We start from the raw sequence: 27,994 nt of genomic DNA, 5'->3' as shown, positions 1-27,994 counted from the left end.
TAGAAAAACAGAAATCATGCAAAATGTAAGCAGGATGCCAGCTCAGCTCTGCAAGGCTGACAAAGCAGAAGTTATGCAGAACAACACTTAAATGCGGGCATTGAGGCACAGTCCCCTAAAAAGGACACCGGACATTGAAGACAGACCCCAAAGAACCATATAGGACTTCAGGTAAGGGATGCGACTATGTAAAATAAAACCAAGGAAGTGGGGATAGCAAATGAATGCATAAACAGTGTGTATGATAAAAACTGTTCACCTGACCTTCAGTGCACTTGATTAGAGGAAATAACCTCAGAGTGACTGGCGCACTGCAATAAAGAATGCCTGCTTTCTAATACTCAGAACTGTGCTAGAAACTTTCTATCTGGCCAATTTCAGTATCCGTTTAGATAAACATTTTTAGCTACAGACATTATTAGCTCCTAGTCCTAGTTCCTATTTTATTTTATTTTATTTTAATATTTAGTAATATTTTTAACAGAATTAAAGGTCCATACAGTGGATGTTAAACAAGATTTCAAAGATGGGATTCATCTCTGAAGTGTAGAATAAAACTGCATATTGCATTCACCTATAATTTCGTTACATGATTCTGTGCTCATTTTAGACTCTGTGAATAGAAATGGATTCTTTCTGGGTGCAAATGAACATGGTTGGGGGGATTTTGTTTTGTCAGAGTGTATTTCTTTACATTGAAAATAATGAGAGCTGAACTGGATTTGTGTAGATAAAAATATCTCGACAGAAAACACTGAAAATTCTTTAATACAGAATTCCTTTGCCTTTTAAGTTACAGTGACATTTACCTGATTATTCCTAGAAAGGTGAGATGCATCAGTCTGAAATTGTAGTTCTACAGCAGTAACATAAGTACTTTAATTTCTTCACCCTGCACTCATTATTGTACTCTCACTGATCAAGAATTGTGTTAAAGTCGCTTCCAGACTAGGCTACTCTGAGTTTTGTGTGAGAAAATATTAAGTAAGTAAATAAATTATGTGCTTCTTCAGTCTTTCTGTATTTTATAGAAGACTTGGGCTTCTCATGTTCTAATAGTGAAGTTTTTCATTTGAGCTGTTTGATTCTTAGATGTACTTCATTCATTGATTCATTATTCGAGTTTGTGAGATGCACTATCCAAGATAATTTTCCTTTGCTTTTTTTTTTTCCAAGACTTTTTAACAACTATTTGCCCTGTGTTTTTCAAGTTGGTGTGATTTTTCCTATGAGATGTTTAGAAAAGATACAGCACTTTTAAAACCCTAAATATTGAATAATTCTTAATATGCTTTCCACCCACATTGAGGGCAGTCACTCTATTAAAGCAACTCTGTTTTTAGCTGTAAAGGAAGCTGAAAAGATCTCAAGTCTGACTGCAGTCCATCTTCATCATACTGACATGTCCTTTTCAGGTTTAGCAGCCTTCTCTACTGACCTGTTGACCACAAATTTTCCTGATTTGGCTAATCTTTTTGTTCAAAGGACATGTCCAAAACCCAGCCATGTAATCATGGGTCTCATCTAATAGGAGATAGGATATTAGTCTTTCACCCAGCAGAACGGCTGGGTTTGGAAGAAAAATACCTCTTTAGCAAGTTCTCCTGCAGGTATTGGTAACTCGATGTGAGATAAGGCAATGGCTTTAAACTGCAAGATGGTAGATTTAGACTGGATATATTTGAAGAAATTCTTTCCTGAGAGGGTGGTGAATCACTGGAACAGGTTGCCCATAGAGGTTGTGGACTTACCACTCCTGGAAGTGTTCAAGGCCAGCTTGGATGGAGCTTGGAGCAACCTGGTCTAGGGGAAGGCATCCCTGCCTATGGCAGCAGGGTTAGAACAAAATTATCTTTGAGGTCCCTTCCAACCCAAACCGTTCCATGATTCTACGGTTCTTCAGAAACAAAACCTTGTTAAACTGAGGAATAATGGCTTAAAAGGAAGAAAACATTTCGCCACATAAAATTTTCAGATAACAATGAAGTGGAAGTGGCTAAATTAGTGTGACTCAGCCTAATGCAGGGAACAGTTTAAAAGAGTGATGACAACCCTGAATCAGCTGGGCAAACATGTGAACTCTCATGTCAGTAGAGCTGGTGGTACTACTTGTGTGATTAAGTGCACTGGTAAGGGTTAGAAAAAAAGTAATGTCTGTGACTGAAAAGGCAGAGTTCTGACTGATTTACTAATTAGCTGATCTGATTGTGCACAAGGTGAGTAAGCTGATCTATGGGAAAAGGGAAGTAACGTTGGACAGAGTGCGGGAAAGGATTTGAAAATGTTAAGGCAAGCTTGATCTACAGTAGAAGCTAGAGTTTTGAGAAATCACCTCAGAATGAGGAGTATGTCTCACTGGGACTCCCCAGAAAACTAAATGGGGAATGATATAAGCTTCACAGTTGAAATAACATCATAGAGGGCTGCATCCTCTCATCTCCATCAGAAAAGCATGAGTCCTTCCTGTGGTGCTGAAGGAGTGACTCATGGATGGACTGCAACTGCTGTGAACCTCTGCCAAAGGTAAGTTCTAACAACATTACTTTTTAAAATGTCAGGAAAATTCACTCACTTCTCTCAAGTTTCCAGAGGCAGGAACCCTCCCTCCTACCTCTGTGCTGGAGCAGTTCTCCTCTGTCTGACAGATTTAAACCCAACTTCTCCTCCACATTCATTGTTTTCTATCAATCCTCAAGCAAAAAATTATATTTTAGTCAGAAAAATCAAGTACCCTCCACTGGGATACTGAAAAATAACCCCCACTCTGCACTCAAATTATTTTCAAGCAAAGGTGCAGGTTTCAGATGGCTCTTATTACTAACCTTTCTAAAATTTAGAATAAAACAGATTTATTAACTATCTAACATTTTAGGATTTTGTCAAAAGATTTCCTGATTTTTTTTTAATGATGACAAACAACAGTGTCTGTAGAAAGGTCAGCCTTTTGGGTGAGAATATAGTTGTTTCAAAGCTCTTTGTTGTTAAGACCCACCACAGAAGGTGAGGGTAACCCAGGTTCTTGTTAATAGATCTCTTGGGGCAGATTAGAGTGAAACAACACTGAATGATAGGTGTTTATATATACATGTATGTAGGGTTTATTTTAGAACAACTTGGTTGCAATGGAAAGCAGATCTTGGTTGTTATCCATAGTAATATAAAAGCATAAAAATTCACTTAAGAAAATGTATGAAGGAAAAGAAAGAAAGGATAAGGGTAGAAAGATATCATCACCCGTGGCTCCTGAAACAAGACTTGATCATTGCAATTTCTATATATTTGATGCCAGCTGGTCAAAGTGATGGTCACAGTCTTGATCCATTGGGAATGGGGGAAACCCACAAAACACAGATGGATTTATATATGCTCAGGTTTGGTGGGAATGCCGAGATACCTCCCATGGGGCTGGGAGTCTTACACTGCAAGACTGTGGCTCAAGGGGCAGTGAGGGGTCTTTGATGGTTTATGACACATTCTAAGATACTACAGCTTCCTCTCACTCTGCCATAGTTGAGCCAATTATGGCCCATCAGAAGGGATGAATAACTTCAGGCCACATCTGAATGTCCCAGTTCTTCCCTGGAAGGGAGTTTTCACTCCTGAGTCATTTGTGTAAGGGAGGACACAAGACATGTTAAAAGCACTATCCCACCTCATATGATCTGCTTCCTTTACACCTCTTCCCTTATCTGGCTCAAACCCCAGCTTGTAGCCTCTGGTGGTGGGTGTGCACCCCCTCTGAACCTGCACGATTACTTTGAGCATGGTCAGTAAAGCACCTGCAGCTTTTGCAAACGGCCAATTATTTTGAGTCATTAACCATTTTAAAATTCCAGTCTCTCACAACTGCCTTTCAGTGGGCTTTCTTAGGGTATTGACCCTGAACAGAGGCTGACAGACCATAAGACCTCAATGGAAGAATTTGTATTAACGAGCTCCAGGCTAGTAATAAGAAGATAGAAGTTTGAACAAACACAATTATGAATGTTGAACAATAATTAAGGCTGATGAGCAGAGTGCCTAGAAATATATCTTTCTCTAATACAGAATGATTTCTGAATATCTCTCTGGGTGAAGTGACCAAGAGGAATTATTTTCTTAGATGGCTCAGTTGTAAAGAAGCTGACATGTTTTGAAACAGCGAGCAAAAGCTGTTCCACAAACAAGTAGTTTATTTATTTTCACTTGGAAGATGGATGGACATTTTCCCTCTGCCTGTCTCTAATGAATTTTATATCACCAGACTGTTCGGCTGAGAGTAAGTTTTCTTTCAACTCAGTGTTAAATGCTGCTCTTCACTACTGTGCTCTTGGGCAGATAGAGTTTGGTAGGGAGGAGTGCCACAAGGGTAAGAAAATTTTTCCTAAAACGATGGCTATAGCAGGCAGATAGACTTTTTCCTCTCCATATTCAGTTCCACTGACATACTTGCTTCCAAGGAGAATGTCATCTGCACATATATGTTGTCATACTTGGTTAAGCCACGAGCACCCCATAGTAGTACTAGAAGACTCCTTATTTAATATCCAAAATCTAGATAGGAAGCAGATTTTTAATAAAACTATTTGTAAATCAATAGATGCTTTGCAGGTGCCAGTCCTTCCTAGTTCTTCATGGTGGCATTATGAAAATTATGACCTGAAGTTTAAAAATGCTTTAAGGATTGTTTTTGAGCACTTGAAATGTTTTCTGCATACCAACAGGAAAGGAAAATAGAATAAACTATGCTGAAGGACAATCTTATATGAACTGTATAGAAGCAGCATGGAGGTAATTTAACAATGCTCCATGATAGGAGTTGAGTGGAGAAAATGTTTCTTATTTAGAGTCCCTTGTTTTTTTAAACCTGCTTGGTTTTAAAGGTTTTATCCTAACAGGGGGAGAGCAGAGATTACATTTCTAAATATTTTAGGGGTCCGAAGTTCATTTTTGTGAGCAGAGAATTAATTAAAGCAGTTTACAGTGTGATTTATGAGATCTATTATATGGGTCTATCTGAAGGTGGGGTGAGTGTCCCCTCTCCCCTTCTGTCTTCTCTCTCTTTTTAGTTGACTCATTACTTTAGCTGGATCTCCATTAGCTGTAACAGGAACCTGCACAAGTGCCTCCTAGTAGACACTGGTTTTCAGTCAGAATACCAGTCCTAGATTGCAGGAATCCAAATGGAGGATTAATTCCATTCCAAGACTTGTGACCAAGAAGAAACATGAGCCATCTGTCTTAAGTCTTTCCCAGCTGCCCAGTCCTCCCAGCAAGGCCTGTCTCTTGTTCATTGTCTGATCGTATGCACTGCGCTCCAGGTAGTGAAAGTCCTGGGAGTACAGGTCTCGTGGGAAGATGCTCTACAGACTGATATGGTGGCTTAGTGGCTCAGTTTAACTGTGGTAACTTGGAAAGCTGAGTTATAAACAGAATTAAAGAGGAGGTGTTGAGGTCTCTGCCTCCTTGAACTATGCAGCTTTTGTTAGTACTCATATAGAAACAGGCACATCCCACACATCTGCCCATGCAGAGCTGCTGTTTGCAGCACAACAGCCATCAAATGATTCAAACTGACTCCAAGAGCTAAGCATAAATAAAGGTGAGCCCAACATGCTTTGCTAGTCTCCTATTTGGTTCCACAAGTCTGTAGCTGATAAAGTATATACATTAACTATACTGCTGTCAGCGCTTGAATATCTGATCAGGAATAATTGCATAAATTAATAATCACGTGACGATATATACGCTCTGAAGTGCTTTGGAATTTTCTCTGTATTAGGCTATGTTTTACCAGTTCCCTTGAAATAATACAGAAGGATCTCTTCCTAGAAATATTCAGGATGCACAGCTGATATTTTAATGATAAAAGATAACTCATTCTTTCAAGCCCTAGTCTCTTAGACTTCTTGTAATCACCACTATTGTGATGCATCAGTAGTCTGACCATCACCCCAGAGGGAATTTGTGTGCATAATGGGACATCAGCTTCTGACCAGTGTTAGGAGGAGTTTTTTATGTAGTTCATTAAATTTAAAATGGAAATGACAGAATAGTAGCAATTAGCTATTTCAGATATATCTGGTGTGATTTAGAAAATTTGTATAAACTCTCTGTTTTTCACTCAGGAAAGATTAGGGATCTGGTTTTATGTATTCTTGCCCTCCCCCACCTCTCCCATTAAATGCAGTGCATATCCTAAGGGAGGTGTTAAATGGGTCTGATTTAGTCTAATGGTTTTGTAATCACAACACTAACAGCACTATATTTATAATTGAAATCTTTCACTGATTCCTCTTGATTAGCTGAGTCCAAGCATGCCTACATAGTATTGCACCCCTTTATAGGACTCTTTCTCACCACTGATGCAAAGTCACCATGCCCCACAGTGTACCCAAACCTGCACATTGCTATCTCATAAATCTCTGCCTGTAGGATTTGAGAGGAACTGAAACAGAGGCATTGTATCTAAAGTTGACTTTCATTGTCAACAGACGGCTATTTGTTGCAGCTGATAATTTTCAGAAAACAAAGAAGTGCCTTTCTCAAGCCTTGTGGTGGTATATGCACATACACATAGTTTGAAAAGTGTTACAAAAGTAATCCATGACAAAAGAAATGTTACATTTTGATATTGCAGATGCAGAGTAGAAGGCTGCATGCACAACTGCCATCCGTATTATATGGAACAGAAACGAGATCAGCCTTAAAACAGAACTAAGAGACCCAGATGGTGGCAATTTAGTCACTGCAAGTAGAAAGCTGTGATTTCAAAATTCCTTTCTGCTAACAAGCACGTATCACTTTCAGGACACTCCCTTTATCTTACTGCTATCCTTCAAGCCTCCTCACTACTCCTTTGCAGTGAAACACTTCATTAACAGCCCAGGTTTCTGAAACTTCATTTTCACTTCAGTACAGAGCAAAAGATGAGATTTTCCCTTCTTCCTCTCTTGGCATAAACAGAGGTGGAACAAAAGAGTACCCCAAATATCCCCAGCACATGATTGCAAACACAAGCTGTGTTGACACAGCAAACTAGACTGCAGGGACTTCGAGAAGGGAAAGACCTTGTCCTTTAGCCACAGGCATGGGACTTCACTGGAACTGGCTCCACACAGGGTTCAGAGGACTGAGAAAAAAATGGCTGTCAAGTACTAAACACTGCTCAGAGCACAGGCTTTATGGAGAGGGAGCAGTCATTCCTTTCCACAGGCACCTGAACCCTGGTGAAGTAACTGCAGAGTGCACTGGTTTTATGGATATTTTTAATTACATCATTACATTGGGCTGTTCCCATCAGCCCAAATCCACACGAGGTTCCAATCCATCACTTTGATGGACTGAAACTATTATGCAACTCCGTGTGAGAGGAATGGATGGAAAAAAAGTTGAATTCCTACCATTCCTGCTTTTCTGAACAAGTTAACAACATATGAAAATTTAAAAATTAAAATAAAAATCCTTAATTATTTAAAATTTTAAGAGAACTCCAGAAAATATATGTAAAGTAAATTTCTTTTCTCTGAAGTCAGCAGTAGTAGTGAGTTATGTTGTAAGAAAAGAGGAAGAAACATACTGCAATTGTTGAGGTACTACCATTGATTCAATGTACAGACCACACTTAACCAGACAAAATTTACGTTTTTCTAATAAAAAAAAGATACAATGGGAAATGAGGTTTTCTACATTTTGAAAATTAAGTACTCAGCTTGTGGTCAGGTTTGCCACTATTACCACTGGATTTGAGATTCCAAGTCACCCTATATCACTTAAATACAACATACTTCTAAATATAGTCAAAATTCTCCAGAAGCATTTACCTTCCTTTATCTTAGTTCATCATTAGAAAAGTGTGGGTTTTGGACATCCCCACCAGATCATGTCTGGTTAACACCAGAACAAGGAAGCAATTGGACTCAAGTATTTGAGATAAATGTTGTTGGTTTAGCCCTACCTTGAATAACTCTATTCTTTAACTTTAATAAAAAAAAAAAACCTCAAACAAACAAAAAAACACGTGGACCTAAATATACCCTTTTCTAATCTAAGATCAAGATTAGCTTATTAAATCTATGTATCAGGAAAATCTAGATGTAAGTCAGTTAGAGTAATCACTGTCAAAAATATTTTATTGAAAGAAAGAGGCACCCAAAAGACAAAGCAGCAGAATAAATCTATTTCCATACATAACTGTAACAGTCTCTGCCTGGGATGAGAGTGAAGATCTTAACGTTTCTACCACTTCACTGAATAAGCCATCAAAGCAAGGGGGTTTTATGGGATCCTTCCTTTTTCAGCATTTCTCTGCTATGTGTCTGGTATCTAAAGATGGGGGAAAGCAAAGCAGAAGAGCCAGTTTCTATGCTCTGGAAAGGATCATATCAGCTAGCAAATGATAAAAACTATATTCCTTGATCTCTTCAGTCCTTTATAGAAGGGATTGTGAAATATTTTGTCCAAATTTGGCAATTTTTGAAAAGGCAATATAGAATGCATTCTTGACACTTTAAGTTCATTTTTGCACCAAAACCTGGGGTCAGATTCTTAGTGAATAAACTTTTTCATGTGAACAATGAGGCATAGCTGTTCCAAGCCACATTACCAGAAAAATAAAAAAAAGAACAATTTTTATCCATTATTGCCCCTCCAAATCCAGTTGAAAATTGGAATGCAAAAGATCAGTGTGTATGAATAAAGTGGTTGGTTTCAAACCCACTTATTATCAAGTCAGTCAACTCCCCTCAGAATGACATTCATAAGTTGTCAGTATGTCTTGCAAGTGCATTTGCGATAACTGCAAATTAACATAATTTACAAAGGAAACCAATCAAAAGGACAATTTCAGAGACTAGGCTGGGCAAACCTTCAGATCTGAAGAGTTAAACAGACAGTCCTACCTGTTCAAAATTCAAGATTTATTTCTTCTTTTTCCTTATTAGTTCTATGACTTTTTTTTTTTTTTTTCAATTTGGTGCACACTGAAAGATGCATATTAACCACTAAAAACCAGGAGAATGGCAAGTAGGGTAGGATCTTTCTTGGATTTTAATTTCATAGTCACACTTGAATTTCTTCTTTAATCTGACTTCTTCTTAAAAGATAAAAGCTTATTAAAATAAGTCAAAAGTTTTGAAACCTTTTTCTTCCATATACAAAAAGGAAAAATAGTAACAGCTCTGACTTCTGAGTTAGTTATGCAGAGATGTGTCTCCTTAGAGGTATTTCAAAGACCTTGGGTAAGGTTCAGTCAGTGTTTGCTATTCAGAGGTGTGCTTCAGCCCCTCAGTGGGAAGTGGCCCTGGCTTTTCTGAGGGAGTGCTTTGTGAAAAGGGAAGTCTTTTGAATCAATTTCTTATTGTAGTCCGAAATCAAGACATTCTCCAGTGCTGATCTGTCCTGCTTCTCAGCCCAAACGATGCATAGGTACCCAGGGTTTAACAAGCATTAAACTTAAGGTAAGTTTTGAAAAAAAGAATGTAAGTGGTACTCCTCTTTCACTGACTCTTCAGCTACCAAGAGATTTAAAATTTATTTGACCTATATTGTTTATTTCATCATTCAGTGATCAATTTCTACATTGTCTACTATCAAATGTGGGATGGGGGTTGAGGAGTGTTGAAAAGTATGACTCAACAACTTTAAGTGAAGTGTAAGTTTTAGGTAGTCTTAATCAGACAAACAGTCCCAGTGATTCCCTTTATCTAAGAGTGTGCATTGGAACAATGAATAAAAGATTTCTTTGTTTAATGGTTGAATTTACTTTCCAAATTAGGCACAATATAATTTTCAAGACCACTTGGAATTTTCTTTTTTGACAATTTTACTATTTTTTTTCCGAAGAAAATATATGCCTAGAAAAACTATTTCTTAAGAAATTAACTTTTGCATTTAGGAGGATGTAATAGTCAGACCCAGAAAATTTTCAAAAATAGCTTTATTCTAACACATGTATGGTGTGGATTTAAAATTAAACAGTTTATTTTCCTGCCACTTGAACTAACAGCTCTTAAGTTTTTCAAAACTTGTTTTAGCTATTTTCATTTTTTCTCTCTCTGACTGCCTACTTCCCAAATTCACCAGGTGGGCTTTCTACAAACAATGTCCGCAGCTGCAGTGGTGGATGGGCTGGCAGCTCCCCTCAGTTCCCTTCCCTTCCCTTTCTCTTACTCCAACAACCCACTACTGTAAACCAGACATTACTGGGCACCAACTAACAGGTATTGGCTGTAGTTGAAGCTCAGAAATGAAAGAAATGTGATTAAAAAAAAAAAAAGTAGTAAAATATGTTGGGTTTTTAAAATAATTTTTTAAGAAAACCCCATTTTTGACAGGACTCTACTTGGAAAGAACTTGGGGTTTTTTTGGTATTTTTATTTCTTTATGGTTATTTTTCAGATGATTTAGACTGTTGAGATAATTTCTATCCTACTAGATTAACTGGACTGTCTGCAAGTATATTTGGCTAGTGTGCATTTTCTCAGAGACAAAAGAACCAGAGAGCCTTATCAGAAAAAATATGTCAGGCAATGAATTTTATTTTGCACATCATTGACTGAATTTCAGCACCATGCTCAAAGCTCTTTGTAGCACAGAATGAGGAACGCAAAGTCCTGTCTGCACATGTCTGAGAAGAAATGTTCTGTCTTTCAGCTCATCTATGCTGGCATAAATGAAAATATGTGTTCTTTGACAAGTTGTGAATCAAGAGCTTTTTATGTATGGACAGCTTTTGGTCCCCTCCAGGTCACTTTGGGTGCAATTATGCTGCAGTGCTTTCACTTCACTGTTTTCTGTGGACTAATTAATTGTATATAAATATAATAAATACCCTTTGGGGTCAGCCCAGCTGTCCTTCTGCTGTTTCTCCTGCAGCAGTGACGACAGGAGACATTACTCAGAAATAATCCACAACTCTGGTCACCTCCTGCAGCCCATTCTCTAAGCAGTCCCCCAGCACCTACAGCTCCTGAATTAGGGATGTGAGCTTGTGCATCCATCTCTAATACTTTTTGGTAGCTTTCCATGTACCTGCTTTGAATGCATTTGCCTGGTCCTACTTGCAGCCTGCTCACAGTGGCCACCATCACAGCATCAGTGGGAGAAGGTGCACGAGTTCATTGCACACTGAGTGGAGAAGTGCCTCTCAGTCCTGTACAAAAGGTACTCCTAGGAGCAGTTCACCTCAGGGAAACAGCACTGGTCTCACCTGACATGTCTTTCTCTGATTCAGGTTGGTTGGCTTTTTCCTAAGATTTAAAAATCTTCCTTGTCTGCCCCTGTTTGTCCTCTCTCCACCTAAATGCATTTATATTGCTGCACAGATTATGTCCATTTTTGTTTCTAACATCAAAAGTTGTTGCTACTGTAAGATTTATTTTGTTCCTTTTCCTGTTCCACATCCCCTTTTGACTTGTGTTTTCAAAAAAAGGTCATGTTAATATTAGCCACAAACATTTTAACTGGCTTAGTGTTTTCCATCCTCATTTTTCCCTTTCTGCTAATTTAAATACTTACATGTTCCTAGGACTGTTTTTGATTGCACCATTCCATGGAGAGGGATGAGCCACTACATGTTTAATAGTAAACCATCAAAATCTCCTTGTTTTTATTTTATATTTTCCCTGACTTTTTCTCTTGCCACACACCATACTATTCCCTCTCCAGAGAATTAGAATTGGCTTCTTACCTGGGCACATCAAGCAGGAGAATTTACTCTTTTTTTCACTGGCCATGTGCATAGTGTGACTTTCATACTACAGCTGCTGCTGGTGCTACAACTGAGATCACTCCAGAATGACCCAGATGGGGAAACCTCTGCCTTACATTTTTTGCTATGATTTTTTCACAGCATTTCATAAACGATGGCAGCATTCATTAAGTGGTCTCTTTTTCACTGCATTGTGACAAAATAGCATTATAAAATCTGTATATGTATGTATTTTTAAGTGTGTTTCTTTTTTTCCAGGAAACCTCTCTGCAGATTTTTTTTATGTGCTGAACATTCCCACATTTTCCTCTGCATGACCAATGCCCCTTATCAGCCAAGGTATTGCGAACATTTTGATATGATTCCAGGTGTTGATCCCTGGAATCAATATGTCTGGGAATTCAAAAGTGAAGAAAATCAGAGCCAAGATAAATCAGTTAGTGAGTGAAAGTCTCTGAACACGGGGGCATATGAACACAGGAGGTCTCAAATGTTGTTTTACATTAAAGCAACCTTTGGATGAATACTCACCCTTCAGAGAAACAGCAATGTTGTCTTGCTAAAACCAGGTTTGATCAGTCTGAATCTGTTTGCTCACTGTATTCCAAATTTAGCAAACACCTGAAATACTCTTGCTGATACTCACTTTTTCAAATGGCAGGATTCATCTCTTCTTACAGCTCATATGCTCCTAAACCAGATAAAACAAATCACAGTCTAGAAATGACAGCTCTGTACAGTCACAAGAGGCTGGATAACACACACAAGTAGAGCTACTGGGCTTGTATCTAGTGATGGTTATGTCAGGTGGGCCCTACCTAAACTGCTTTCAGTGTCAGTAGTGTTGTATCTGTGGTCTTGGCTTGCAATCAAAGCTGTGCTGTCACTCAAAACCAGTGCACTACGGCACACGTCCTCTCTGGCCCCGGCACCCAGTTAAAGAGTAGCCTTGAATGCAAACATCCTGGGAATAGCAGGCACCAATCAACAAGACCTGTCAAACATATGTCATTTCATATTTACTTTTTGTATTTTAGACATTTTTAAGCATCTATGTGACCCTTTCCTAATATTTTACAGATGAAAAATGAAAATGTCATGCTCTAACTGTTTTTTCAACCAAACTTGGAACTAAAGAGTCTCAGTTTCTTCAGACCTGTGGCCCAAAGCATTTGCTATGGCACGTGTTACAGTCATTCCTGTTCTGCTGATATTAAGCTTTTTCCAGCATAAGGCACTGTTTTCCACTATTCTGGCAAGTGGACAACAAGACATAAAGGGTAAGTAAAGTATTACGTAACAGTTCATCCTGTGTTAACCATCCCAGATGTCTAATCTGAACTTGTCAAGGCATTTTCTACAGCCCATAGAGAGAAACAGAGACCTGCAGTAGGAGAGGTGTCCAAGACAGGCAAAAGTGAATCAGTTAATTTTGAGAGCTGCAAAGAGCAGAAAGATTCTCACTGCTGAAAATCATATTCCACAAAGCTCAGAAATTCCTGCTCCACACAAGAACAGTGGTCCTGGTAGAGCTACTGGGCATGCAAGCCTCGCTGATAGACAATTCCTTTGTGTACACAGTGGAGGATCCTCTCTTTCTTTGTGCAATACCATTGTAATTGCAGATGCACTTGGGCTACGTAATGTTCTGTGGATGACCAAGAATGATTCAAGAGTTATTTTGTCCTGGAACAATAACCTGACAAAAGAAGAAACCAAGAAATACACTGTGAAGTATATTTTGATTTACAAGTTCTTCAATACCACTAAGGAAAGGAAAGTAAGTTCTTCAGAGGTTGCATATAGTTCAAAGTGAAATAATATACTGCATCATTCAGTAGATGAATTTGCATAATTTCCCTTCCAATACTTAGAACTGCCTACCTTCATCAAATTTCTTCTTCCTCCTTTTAGGAAAGACTGCAGGAGAAGGAAAAGATAATACATCTTAAGTTACATTCTGGTTTTAATGCTAAAGTTAAGACGCAACTTTTTGCAAAAGAAACAGAAGACATAATTAAGGAGAGTGACTGGACAGAATTTACTTACGAGGCACCTCCAGGTCAGCTATTTCCTACTTGTTGTTAAGACGTCCAAGCATTTATGATAATGGCCTGCCTTACTTGAAGAATTTCTGAAATTTGATTATTATCTTCTGCTACTATTTTTTTGTACAGATATGTTAAGAATACGGTTCATAATACCTTGAGATATTGCAGAATTATTTCCTTTTTTAGATGTGTCCAGATTCAGAAAACTCCAGCTCTGCTGAGCAAGATGTCAGTATGACCCAAACACTCTTTCCATTTTCCCTAGCAACTCATTTCTCATGAAGATTGCCTTCTGTATCACATGATTTCAGCAAATCTTAAAAGAGCAGAGCTTTTAATTTAAGTGGGTTAGTAAGGCTCTTGTGGTAGTAGCAGATGTGCTTCCCAGTTTTCACTGTCTAAAAAGCAAAAAGACCTATTTTTTCTCACATAGGACTTCTTCATGCTTCTAGAAATAAGCCTATATAATGGGTTTGTAAAGGCAACCATCATGCTGTTATTAGGAAATCAATGTAAAATAAACATGACTCTTTCCTTTTACATTTCTTTGTTCCAGTCTACATTCAGAATCTTTCGTGCATCATATACAACATTTCTTTTTTCAATTGCACCTGGCACATCAAAGCAGAAGCTCCTGAAGATATCCAGATCTTTACCTCATACAGGTAAGGATGTCTAGCAAAATAAGTATGAAACCATGATTTTGGACCTAAGACTTTTTTTAAAAAAATTATATTTCCTTCTCACAGACATGCAGGAAAAGTTTTTGCATGCCACCAGTATATAAAAAATGCATGGAAGAAAAATATCGGATGCTACATGAAAAAAATGCATTTCCAACCATCAAGGAAAATAAATTTAAATATAACTGTAAGAAATTTGAGAAATAGTTCAAGAGGACTGTCTTATTGCAAAGCTTTCACACCTCAGACAATAGGTAATTATTGTCTATTATTGTCTATTATGAAAAGTTCATTAATTGGTTACTTCATGGAAAGCAAAAAAGGAAATAGGCATGACAAAGTCATAATATTAACTCTAACTATTTAGGCATCCATCTCAGTGTGAATGTTACACAAAGATTAAATAAAATGGATTATGGCTGAAGGCTTTTAATTTTTTTTCTCTGATTTAATAACGTTGCTTATCTATAATTTTAATTAAAAGAAAAGATAGGCTAATGTGAGAAAGCAATATTTTAAATCATTATACCCTTGTTTCTCTTTGTGTTTTCTTTTCTATCCTGTTTTTTTATAGTGCTGAGCAAGTATGATAAAAAAAAGAGCATAAATAATCACAAGTCTCATTTATAACCTGAATTTAAGAATATGAATGTTCTCTAATATTAGTAGCATTTTTATTTATTTTTTAAGTTAAAAATATCTTGGCAGTTATTTTTAATTATCGACAGTTTTGAATAATCATATAAAATTACTTTTCCTAACTTCTCTGGGAAGTTTGAATTAATCTCATGGGTAAGAAATTCACCTGAATTTTAGCAAAGATTGCAGATTCAAGTGCCTTTTAAGTCATTAACATGTTGATCGTATTCCAGACCTGAAACCTGGGAATCAGTTATAGCTCAAGGGATAGCAAAAATATAATTCAAAACTCTAAAAATTTATTCTGAGTTAGATCTCATTTAATATTTTCTAAGACATTAGAATTGTTTGCTTTACCTAAAGCTTTACACTGCAATCAGAGCTGGCTATAAGCTGACATACGACAAAAGGATGAGAAGCTGCCTATTCTTGATATCCTTACAGAAGGGACACATGGTCTAGGAACAGTGCTGCAGACACTAAACAAAAAATCCCTGGTTCTTACTCTTCTCACGGCCCATGACTCTTCATGGCTCATGGTGTGCCCCCACCCTCAAAGGCTGCTAGAGCAAGCACAGCAGCTGCACGGACCAGTTGTGCTTCCACTCCCCCTCTGCCTCTCCCTGGCTTTTCTCACTGGTGCCACACTGCAGCTGTGCCATCCCCAGACCGCGCTGACCCTGTCTGCAGAAATTTGCCGTGAACTTCTGCCTCTGCCGTGAGGGCTTTTTCAGAAAACTCCAGCTGGAGTTCTTCCTTTCACAGCAATGCAGCAGCAGCTGGGAAGGACTGAGGATGCCTGAGTACCAAGCACACACTGAGAATCAGTGCCCTAACATGCTAAAAAACTGTAGACTTGCTGATATAAATCCAAGGCTAAAATCCTAGGGACCCAAAAGCCCCTTGCTTCCAATCCTGTACTTCCTCCATAGCAAGTGCTTGCCTGCTCCTTTACAGGAGAGAGAAAGAGAGATATTTCTTTAACATCTGCAGAAATCTTCATGTATTGAATCAGACAAGTTCTCTGGGCAACAGGTTGTTCAGAGGGGTTGTGGATGCCCCATCCCTGGAAGTGTTCAAGGACAGGTTGTAAGGGGGTTTGAGCAACCTGGTCCAGTGGGAGGTGGCCCTGCCCATGGCAGGGGATTTGGAACTAGATGGTCCTTAAGGTCCCTTCCAACCCAAACCCTTCTGAGATTCTGTGAGGGCTTTCCAAGTGGCTCTTCTGTAACCCCTCTGTGAGAGATGAAATTCCATTTTTTTCAAAGTAATAACACTGGGCCTGTGGGTAGACAAAACACATGTGTCTTACATGAAATGGAGCCAGTAGCAGACTCGAGGTGTCCTCAACACTGATTCCAGACAGAGCCTGCTTGTCCTGTCCACTCTTGCTGCCTTTCCTAGAAAGATATGTGAAAACCCCCCACTCTGTCCCTTTATTTTGAGATGCTTAGTGAACAGCAACTTCAAAGAAAATGTGTCACTCACTGAATGTCTCCTTTCATTTGGGTGTGACCAGCTACAAAATACTCAGCTGTGTATTTTAAGTACTTATGTACTTTCATTTGTTTTACATCAGTTTAAATATGAGAAAGACCATGAGGTACAGAAGGTCTCTCTGGGTTATTTTTCAGAGAAGCTGAACCCACCAATCAACGTCTCAGTTTCCCTTGAAAACAGAAATATTAAAATTCACTGGAAACCTCCACCTACTATTGGTTCGGCAAGGAAAAAGTGTTTTTTGTATCAAGTGAAAATAGCAGATCATAAGGTAATCAGTCTTTTCTAGTACACTTAGTCTCTATAGTATGACTTCCATAAAAACAAGGCATCCCTCAAACAAAAATTGAATCTCAAACAAACTTTAAAGAAATCCCATTGTCTTTAATGAATAATCCTACTTGTCTTTCTGGTAAAAAAGTGAAAAATCAATACATTTTATGAAACCTTTCAGAGTCAGGCTTGCATTGAAGCAAATTGAATGTTTTTTTTCTTCTAAATTAAATTTGAATTGTACATTAGTATCACATAGACTGTATTGACTTTTTTATTATAGAAAAAGAAGTGTTGTCTGAAAGCTAGGAAAGGTTGTCAAGTACCATGGGAAACAAGATTAGGATTTGAAATGTTAGTTAATTCTGAAATCAACAAAGTGAAATTCAGTAACAAGGAAAATCCTATGATTAGGAAATACAGGTCAAATATGTCAACACAAAATGAGGAATTAAAATATAGGCGTCAACACAGAAGAAAAAAGGTCTGTGGATTACACTGAACCACAAACTGAGTCAATCATTCTGTGTTCTTAGGCAAGGGTCAAATGTTATTCAAGTTTATATGACCAGCACATCACATGTAAGATGTAGGTTGTGACTAATTTGCCTGTCTAGATGCTGAGTTTCACCTGAAGTTTCATACTGTGCTTTGGGCACCACAAAATAACAATAGACACCAGAACTGGGAAAGTCTTAAAGGGAAGAGAAAGAAGTGCCGTGGTACACAGGGCCAAATCCACACCACACCAGTCAGTATGAGGAGAAGAGTCACCGAAAAAGACACTAAGGAAGCAAAGATTCCATGCCTCTCTGTCTATGAGATTCATACTTTCTACTTCTTTGCAACCTTCCAACGTCACTTTTCATTTTTACAAGCAAGAGGGTTTTTTTGGGTTTTTTTTCATTCCTTCTTAAATTCTTAACATTGTTTATTTAAAGAAGTTTGCTTCAGTTTTCAAAAGTGGTGGATGATTTAGAGATCCCTCTGCTTTAAATTCCACCACTCCATGTTTGGGCTTGATCTTTTGAAGTGATGTTTTTTTCATAGGCACAATTAAAGATGTTTCAGGATAGTCACAAAAATAGTGGACATCCTTCAGCTGAAAAATGCAAGATTTTATTCTACCAAAGAAGCAAGTATAGCACACCACCCACATCAAAATCTTGAAACTTACAGTTCCACAGTTACTGTGTTCGTCCTATATTTGATGTGATAAAAAATGAAAGGGGAATCAGTGTTTTCAAATTCTTAATTTCCTGCCATAAATTAGACTGTTTCCACCTTATCAGTTCCAGTCTCTCTTCATGTTCAGTTCTGAGTTTTAACACACATCAGATAAAAATCAAATTGTGTCTGGACATAAGAACTTGTTCTGAAAAATCTCTTCCTACTAGTTAAAGATGTAAATAGTAGTATTTGGCATCTATAGTTTATATCTGTTTGCAGTGCAACGAAAATCATTTAAAATAATCCCCTAAACCTCTCTTGATAGATTGTAAATGTCACTGCAGAGAACTATAAGTATCCATTTCATAAGCCAGCAAAAAAATGTGCAGTACAAGTGAGGGTAAAGAAAGAGATTTGCATAGCAAACAAGATCTGGAGTGAATGGAGCGAACCAGTATTTATTCACGATGGTAAGTTATCATGTACTTACTTTTCATAACTGTTATTATGAGTTATATTGTTACCATTCAATATATTTACTTCATTATTGCTTTTGTTCTTCTCCAGGCTGTTATTGGGTCATAACAGCACCTAAGGGTCCATGGCACACACAAGGCTTACACAGCTCTGCTGTAGGGAAGGAGAGTCCTTAGTCTGAGTTCTACTTCCCTGGTCTTTACAGAGCTGTTCTCCTGAGTTAAATTACGCCTGACTCTTGACAGCCTTTAGGAAACAATAATGGCCATCAGCTGACAAAATCCCAACACCACCATCCCCCCACCCTGCTGCATTGCCCTGCAAAGGACAGCCCAAGCATCTCCAAAAATGCTTTCAACTACAGTTAGTAAGCCAAGAAATCCACAAAAGTCATAACATTCATCAAACCACATAGTCTATAAGGACTAAGTCTAAGATTTCTTTCATTACACTGGTGGAAAAATTTCTTATCTGACAGAGGTAGGAAACGGTTTAGCTCTCATTTAAACATATGTGCTCTGGCCCCCACAGCTCACTACAGCACAAAGTAACCAAGAGCCTTGCAATAGTTTTCCTTCACCCTCTATGAGGACATTTTAACATTGGTGTGCTTGCAAGGGAAACTTGTTCCTTCCTTGATGAGAAAAATGCCTCCACATGCAGAAGCTTCCTGACATCAGATTAGGCAGAGGGCAAGAAGTACAATGTGTGATTATGTATTTATAGAAAGAAGCTTGTGTCTGTGTGTTGACATGCAAAAAAAGTACAGTATTATTGGTAGTAAAACAAAACAAGTATTGTTATTTAATGCAACAGACTGTGTATTTTGGAATATGTCTTTTTGATCTTTGAGCTTCAAATACATATTTATCTGAGGACAGGAAACGCCAGGCCAGACATTATTATTTTTGAAATGGATTGAATGTAAATTCAGTTATAGACTTTCTGGATATTGGCTGCCTACTCCATCAGATGCCTCACTATATCCCACTAGTCTGCTGAAACCTTTTTTGTCCCAAATTCATTCATTTTAATTCAAAAGCATTCCACTTGTGAAATTGCTGTAGAGAGAGATACCTAATTGCCCTTCATGCTCACTGTGGTGAAGGAAATCATTTTTCAGGCCATAAGAGTCTTGAGTTCCTCTTTAGAGATTCCCCTTTCTTCTCAGTAAAGACAGAGAGAATTTAGGACCACTGCATGGCCTAGGAGGGGTCTGCCTGGTCTGTCTGTCTGGCATCAGTCATAGGGGAAATCTGAAGAGTTTTTCTGGGTGGAGGCATATAGATTTACTTGCTCCCTGCCAGCCTTTCACCAGAAGAAGGAAATGGAACTGAAAAGTCACCCATTCCAGTTCCAGCCTACCAAACCTTGCTCCCAGCATCTGTCACTCTCTTTTAGCTGTTTTCAACACTGCTGCTTTCCCAGCTTCCTCTACAGATGTTGCTGAGGTTCAGTGATCACAGCATGTTTCCTCCACTTCAGAAAAGTTTATGATGGGCAAGACCACCATGGCGCATAAGCTGTAAAATCTGCATGTGTTCAGTGCAGCATGATGACTTACCCTGGAGTGTACTGCACATGTGGTGCAGCCATTTCCCTCCTTCCTACTCAGGAAGAATCAGTGGCTCTTATAAAATGAATCTATGGAGATATTCCACTGGATGGTCAGGTGCTCAGGCAAATCTCTTTAAATACATTCTTTGATGCCCAGACAAATTTTTCTGTCCATTTTATTCTGTATTCTGTGGAAATTATTCTGTCTGCTTCTAATTGGAACATGTATAAATGGACATTATTCAAGTAACCCAAAAAGAAGACTGTCCATTCAGTATTTTTGTTTTGAGATGTATCAATTGTGCAGGATCTCTTTCTACTGAAAGTCTTGAAGAAGCATGGCATGACCATGCCATTTTGTCTGCTTCTCCATGACATTCCACTGCTTCATCTAGGAAATGTGCAATATTTCTTTAAGAATGCATTTTAAAAAGGCATTTTAGCCTTCATTTAAAAAAAGCTGAAACATCAAAATGAAATAACATAATTCAAAACATAACTAAAATATTTGTTCTGAAATGTTCCTTTGACATGAAAAGAATTTGCTAATTTTCTCATGGGAAAAACATTAATTCTCCATTGGAATTAGCATATGCCCTTGAAAAAAAACCTTACAATTTAACCTGAAGTGAGCTGTTTACTAGAGAAACTTTCTGCTAAAAAAAGAATTGTTTAATCAGCTTTATTCATGTGTAGAAACTTGAAATAATTGGTCTAATTTTTAGAGCTGATGAGCATTCATAGATCACTTTGAAGTTAGTAGTAATTCAGAAGTGTTCTGCATTTTTGCAAACCAAGCCACTTGTTTTGGTTTGAAAGTTCTGTTATTTCTGTCAAACTTAAAGCATTTGCATCTGAAAAAAACCCACCATGAAATGGTCTACCCAGAAGAATATATGTGCTTCATTTTCTTACTGCTTTCCAAAACGCAAGAAGCAAGAAAGCAGGAGAAGCAAACGTCTTTGTGGTTCAGCTGATAATAAGAACAGAGCTTCCTCTTCTCCTGGGTGTGTGCATGATACAGGGTTAGCACAATGATGCAGAGCAATTACCACAAACAAAAAACATATCTACTACACAGTCCAGAGGTTGTTCAGAATAAGTTTTCTGAGCCCTCATCTCAGAAAGCAAGCAGAAAATAACTTCCTTTTCCTCTTAGAGTGAATAAAGAGTAGTTTTGTACTTTACAGAAGATAAAGCATATTCTGGTAAGTTCTGCCCACAAGATTTTCTTTGTTTCATGCCAAACTTGTGGAAATAGATGCATTCAAACTCAGAATGTTCCATTCTTTTGTTCTTTGATTTTTACCTAGATTAATCCTAAAACAACGCTTTAACTGGCCTCAGACTATTACCATTTTAAGAGCTGTCCTTGCCTGTTTTTCTTCAAAGTACTTTGTTAAAACCAATCCAAACTAGTTGTGGTTCTAAAGCTAAATAGTTTTGCCAGAAAATTTGCCAGAAGAACATTTCTGAGTCAAACAAATACATTGTTATTTTGGTATTTTGGGTATTTTGGAGGAAGAAATGCAAGGTAAAGAGCAGTAGTATTTGTTGAACAGTGTAAATATGTATTGATGCCATTTCTTTAGGACTACGCTAAGCAGGGTTAAAAAGGCAAGTGTAACAGAAACCAAATGCTGCTTCTTGAATCAAAGAGAATATTTGGTTTGACAAAATGCTTTTATTTTCATTTTGTCCTAAATCAGTTACAGCTGTGAAGTGGTGAGGAGGCAGGAGCAGGAACTCACGGTGTGTGGAGATGGGAGGTAGCAACAGTAGGAACTCAGGAGCAGTTGGAGCAGAAGTACCAACAGTAGATGGACAGAGGGTTTGATTCAGAGGAATTAAGGACTTATGGAGGTATCCAGTGGCAGGACAGGCCATGCCCGCATATGAGAGAAGAATTCCAGGAAAGGAGGGAATGGAGTCTATTGCAGAGGAATGAAGCAAGAGGAAGTGCTAGACAAAGGCAGCAGCAAGGCCAAGGGCTAAAATGAGGAAGGAACAGTGCTGAAGTCAGAAGCCCTTTCCCCCTAAAAAGAATTTCCAGGAAATGTTTCTTTAAATCTGTGACAGTTCAGGAATAATGCAATATTTATGTATCCATATGTAATTCAACCATTTATGAACTACCCTAGCCTCTCCCATATATTTAACATTACTTTTCCCTCTCCTTTTTTTTTCTTTTTTATTTTTAAGAAAAGACAGTAGATATCCTGCTGCTAAGCCTCGCATTGTTTTGTCCTCTGATTTTTCTTGGAGGTCTGCTGATATATGCATGTAGAAGGTACTGTACGTTTCTGGGTGGTTGTATAAATTTCTGGTGGAAGAGGGGTCAGGCTGAGGGTAAACCATACAGTGGATAAAAGTCAAACACAGATCTTCTCAGATAAATTATGTTTACACGAAGCAGTTAATTGTGCATATCCAACTAGTAACAAATTGGCATTATGACCTAGTGTAAGACACTGAGACTTATAACTCTTCTCTCACAGCTCCTACCACAATCCCCCGCAGATTCAGTCTCTCACTCTCAGATGCCTTTCTGCCACTATAAATGACATCTTTTAATCTTACTCTGACAGCTGCCCCGCTATCCTCAGTGTGGCTTTACCCCATGCTTTCACAGGTTCTGCATTAAAGGCCACCAATATTAATCAGGCCAAAGATGAACTGCATGTCATGCTGTCCAATTTCATTTCATAATCCATGGGTGTTATGAAAAAAGTCTTTCACTCTAAGCTGGACAGTTTACAAGAAATAAATAAAAAAGGGAAGTCAGGCTGATAGAAGGAATTTCCTTTGCTGTGCTATTAATACTATTAGTAGAGCAAAGTAATAGTAGTGGCTCTAGACCCACGAACAGTTAATTCTGCCAACTGTCTCTATGCCACTACTGTTCTGCCTGGCTATATAGCTTTCCTATTGGCATGGCAGCAAAGGCTTTCTTGAACTGAGAAATAAAGTTGTGCAGGATAGGATGATAACTCAAGATACCTTTATATTTGGAAGGTACAATATGTAAATGAAACCTCTATTAAAAGTAAACTTATTCTTTAATTAATGACTAATTATTACTCCTGATTTGTATAGAAGAAGTTATCAATTTTTAATTATGGAAAGAACACATTGGACTAATTTGTTAAGCTATAGACACAGTAGCAGGCCACAAGTTCTTACTTTGCTCGGAAATAAATATTTGTGTAGAAATCATAGGTTTTCATATACTCATCCAGTCCTTTCAAAACTCTTGCAGGTTAGAAACCAGTCAGGCTGAAGAAGAGCCAGGGAAAATGTTGAGAAAAGTGTCTACAGTGAAAAAAATTTTTTTTTTAATGGCTTTAGAAATAGTAGATGCCTGTCTTGGAATTGGAATATATATTACAAAGCATTAATGTCTGATCTGTTCCAGCAGACAAGAATAGTCATGTGCCTGTATCACTGTCTTGCAGGTATAGATGCCTGGAAGTTATAACCACGCCTGTTCCACATCCTTCAGATAATATCAAAACATGGTTAGCAGATGAGACTCACCACGAGGTAGTGTGGCTTTTTTCTCTCACTACATTGACATGCATGGTATTGCTTGCAATCAGAATGGTACAACATTGCATTTGGAGCAGCAAGTAATTAAAAAAAAAAAAGGGGGGGGGAAAAGGTATGTGCAACACTTGTAGTGAAGCCAGAAGAGAGCAGAGAACTTGTGGAGGTTATGGGACAATGATCTCAGTAGACAGGATTGAGAAAATCCTCAGGGGACTAAAATGTCTAGTGTGCCTCAAGGTGTTTCAGCATATCCACACTCAGTGAGCCAATATTTTAAGGAGAGATCACCCTGAGTCCCTGAAGAATAGTCAGTTATGGGATACTGTACATGTAAGCATGTAGGCCAGTTATCAAGAGGAATTTTTTGTGGAGATCTGCGAGTCATTGCATATGCTGTAGTAAATGTGCGCATTCCTACAGCAAGAAGGAGGAGGCTCCACAATGTGTGCAATATAACCCACCTGTGTCCCTGCTGCAGGACAAAGCCATATGCAGAGGTGCTTACTTTGGAAGAGCTGATGCCCTCTAAGTTTGGATGCTGTCTTATCCCATGTCAGATTACAAATCTTTAGTCAACTTGGCAAAAAAAAGACTAAATATTTACAATATTTTTGTGACTGTCATTAATGGAGCTCCTTAGCTTGCACATTGAATGTTTCTTATTGCACTCTGTCATTGTGTGAGTTGCAGGAAAAAAAGTGCCAGTCAGGCAGTAGTTTAGATCTGTGTGACTCCAGAGAAACCACACAGTGAATTGTGTGTTAGAAGGCACAGTAAGATTGCTTCTTACCTGGTTCTGCAACATATGAGGAGAAAGCACAGGTGTGCCCAAACTGTGTTTTTTTTGGTGGAAAATACTATTAAAATAGAAAATTGTGATGAGGATTTTCTCTGCTCTATGTGCTCAAAATATTTGTTCAGAGCCTCTGCAGGATTTCTGTTAATTTTACTCTATCCTGCCATACTATTGTACTTACACTGCAATATCAAAATATCTTCTAATACCACATTCAGCAATTTAACTAGCAATTCCCAGTGGGTTCCCTTCTGCTGTTTTCTTTCCCAAGGGAAAGATGTATGTACGCCTTCCAATATTGTGGTTTGGGGCTTTTTTTTTAATAATATATCTATGTGATTGCAAACTCTGACAGAAACCACAGATCATCTCAATCCAGGAATCATAATTTGAGTTGTGAGGCAAGAGGAATGGGTTGTTTTGTTTAATTTTATCTTCTCAAAACAAATTTATGGGGGAAATGTTGTGCATATTCTATATAATCAAATGACTAATTACAAGATTGAAGTGTTTTGAACTTGCACCTAGAGTTCACTCCACAAGCCTTGGGATGGCTCCCCAGAGCAGACTGTGCTCCTCTTCTTCACTGCAGTCATCTTCTCAGAAAAGCTCAAGAGCTGCAGAACTGGCCTGAAGCCAAGTCTCTTATTCTCAAGATTCAGAATAAATTCTATGACACTTCTGGTCAATATAATTTGACCAAATTTGATGCTAAAGGTGCAATATTGATCCTGATCCCAGCTGGTTAAAGAGTATATTTACCACCTCTTCTGTGCAAAAGTCCTTCTCACCCATTTTTACCAGTAATTGTGAGCAAATGAACTGATAATACCCATTGTGGCTATGGGCTGGCAGAATATAAAGACAGTCACCATCCAGTTTATATTCTGCGTCTCCCTTCACGTTAGAACTGGGTAAACTGCTATGTAGAGGTGTCTTTGTACTCCATATATAAACAAAATCCCACCACAATCAATAATTACCACAAAAACTATATTTAATGTTACTGACAGAGAAAGAAGCGATTTCTGTCCCCAAACTCTTACAAACACTAATAAACCTTTGACAGGAAGACTTCAGCAAATCTGGGTAATTACTGTCTGCATGATAGCAACAAATGACTCAGATGGCACTGTGATCTTGTGATTCAAGTGACTGTTGATGGCACTTCTAGGAAAGATAAATTAAATAATTCATATGGAACATATCAGTATCTCATCTATTGCTGACACACGAAGTAGCAAATACATTGGCTTTGGACACTCTGAAATATTCAAGACAACTGTGGAGAATGGTGCTGAGATAATCCATTTTATCCAACAAATAAATATAACCCCTGAGAGCAAGACTGTGCCTTGGACATAAACCCTAGGTACAGAGTCATGTCCTGGAGAGTGCCAAGCAATAAAATTGAGGCTCATAAAAACTAAGCAAATTTGCCTAAGAACAACTTATAGATTGAGAGAGAAATTAATATAATCCTTGTATTCCAGTTGCAGCAGAGTAAGTAACCTGTACTAATCCCAGATATATGCAAAATAAGTAGAGTGCTTGTAACAATATACAGAATTTTTAATATCACTGAATGCAGACGTTGTGCATAATGTAATTTTTATCCAACAGCAACATATGTCAATGCAAATGGAGATGCATTCAGAGTTTACTCTGGGAAGGCCAGAAGAGAACAGAGATGAGAACATTCAACTGCAGAAATGTTTGAAGGAATTCATGTTAGAAGATCTACAGAGATGATACGACTTTTTTATCTGCATGCAAGTGTACCTGTCCATGAGGTGGACAATATTCTAACAGATCAGAGAACAGCTGATATGGGAGTTTGTCTGAGCCCAATAACTTGAAGTATTTTGTGCTCTGACAACATGAAACTCTTAAAATTAGCTTTGGATCACAAACACAATGCAGTATCTTGCAGTTTGTCTCCAAAAAACCTGATCTTCAGCCCACCAAAATTACAGCATCTCAGAAAATATGAATTAACATTGAGGTCCACTTGGGTTAAAATGAAATTAGTGTTTCATAATGCTACAATAGCTTCCAAGTACTGTCTGATAGATCAAGACAAGCCAAGAAGATTGGCTGTTCATACAAATCTCATACTAGCTATTCAACATCTGATTGGACAGGTCATGAGAAATGGTGGAAGCAGTGAACGTTTCTGGAAACAGCAAGAGAATCTCACAAGTGTTCTCTAAAACTCAAAAAAAGATCCCTGAGTCACTGCATTGTGTAAGCACATATCAAGCAGAAAGAAGAGATATGTGTGAACACATAACATCTTTTAATGTTGAGGACTTTGCAGTTGGTAGAATAAGTAAAATGAGAAAACTTTAAATGAGGTAAAGAAAGCAAAGTTTTCTGCTGTATTGTGATTGTTTAAATAAGTTTAACTCAGAGCAGTTAAAGTTCAGAACTGACCAATTTTTGTTATTTATTTTTCCCTGTCCTTTTAAAGAATCTTTCCTACTGATTCCATGAGGTGATGAGCTATGCTAGTCCATTTTCAGGGGCACAATCAGGGCAGATTATTCTAACTCTTAGTTGGGACAGCGTTTATTTGACTAGAAGAGAAGGAATTGATTTTGCAAGGAAGACATTTCTTTTATGTAGGTGGAAATTACAAATCAATGATGGACATAATTTTCTGGAAGGTTTGGAAGATACCTAAAAATAACTTGACTTCATTGCTGGTAATAGTTTTCTATGTCAGAATAATACTGATTGGAAGAAATAATGTTATAAAAATTTTGTTTGTGCTTTTGAAAAATAAAGTTTCTCAGATATACTTCAGTGCAGAGTCTTGATTCACCTGAATGCGCTTTTTGTTTCAGTAAAAGGTCCATCATGGAGAAGATTGCAGTATTTCTCCTTTATTATGACTGGCAACTAATGGAAAGCTCAAGCTAGAAACGTCAAGCAACAAAAGGACTATAGATTACTTTGCCATAAGGTCAGGTTAATGACATCAAAAGAACAGTCAGCTTTAGTAGGTAATGTTACATTTCCTCTTGCATTGTACTTTTTACAGAAGGTAAGGGTGGCCTTACCTTTGAACATCAGTGCTCTTCCTTCCATACCTGTCAGTCTGATGCCCACACAAATCATCAGGCAGAAGGTAAATTGCAGACATCAGGTACTGAGTCAAGTTTCAGTGAGACAACTCCTGTAGTATCTCCTCTGTCTTGAGTGCTGAGGGGAAAACCCTCAGTCAACATCATAATTTTTCTTTTGGATGATCAGACACCATCTCTGTACAATTTATCCCATTGTCCAATGTTCAGACACGTTTTCTCAAGAAGAGGGGAAAGAATTACTACTTTCTGATAAAAATCATTAGAGGAGGCATTTAGAAAGCATCATGAACTTATAAATTCTTTTCTTGGTGAGAATATAGAGTGGATAAAATGAAAAAATCACAATATAAGTAAGGTAAGAGGGGTAGAGGAGGACTACACTGGCCACTCAACATCTGGAACACAGACATCGTAGAGTGAAATCAGGACACAGAGAATATTATATTGTTCCTTAAAATATATATTTTTGTACATATATTTTATATAGTTTTGGCTTGGAGTGCTTGAAGCCCTAAAGC

The 27,994-nt window shown here is 38.0% G+C and overlaps 1 protein-coding gene across 4 annotated transcripts; it reads left to right on the top strand.

The window, feature by feature from the left end:
* The first annotated feature begins 63 nt into the window (after window positions 1–63).
* On the top strand, window positions 64–27,396 carry LOC121670941 (interleukin-5 receptor subunit alpha-like). Of its 4 annotated transcripts, none has more exons than XM_042041954.1 (14): window positions 1,177–2,523; window positions 9,344–9,437; window positions 11,046–11,212; window positions 11,948–12,028; window positions 12,770–12,969; window positions 13,315–13,469; window positions 13,604–13,751; window positions 14,297–14,405; window positions 14,490–14,677; window positions 16,697–16,833; window positions 18,331–18,475; window positions 22,242–22,329; window positions 23,495–23,582; window positions 27,234–27,396. In XM_042041954.1, exons 5-14 carry the CDS (start codon window positions 12,867–12,869, stop codon window positions 27,234–27,236), a joined length of 1,164 nt encoding a protein of 387 aa, XP_041897888.1. In that variant the 5' UTR covers window positions 1,177–2,523; window positions 9,344–9,437; window positions 11,046–11,212; window positions 11,948–12,028; window positions 12,770–12,866; the 3' UTR covers window positions 27,237–27,396. The 4 variants fall into 4 exon arrangements, with proteins under 4 accessions (XP_041897882.1, XP_041897888.1, XP_041897865.1 ...); XM_042041931.1 differs by lacking the exon at window positions 27,234–27,396 and adding an exon at window positions 26,008–27,215 and having other exon boundaries at window positions 1,178–2,523; XM_042041948.1 differs by lacking the exons at window positions 1,177–2,523; window positions 9,344–9,437; window positions 27,234–27,396 and adding exons at window positions 64–171; window positions 26,008–27,215.
* The last annotated feature ends 598 nt before the right edge of the window (window positions 27,397–27,994 follow it).

Source organism: Corvus kubaryi, unplaced genomic scaffold, assembly GCF_017639235.1.
Source record: "Corvus kubaryi isolate FWS band 111438036 unplaced genomic scaffold, C.kubaryi_AGA036_p1.0 133, whole genome shotgun sequence".
In the NCBI taxonomy this organism is placed as follows: Eukaryota; Metazoa; Chordata; class Aves; order Passeriformes; family Corvidae; genus Corvus; species Corvus kubaryi.
Note: the sequence above shows the minus strand (reverse complement) of the source record. Positions and strands in the feature narration are given on the sequence as shown.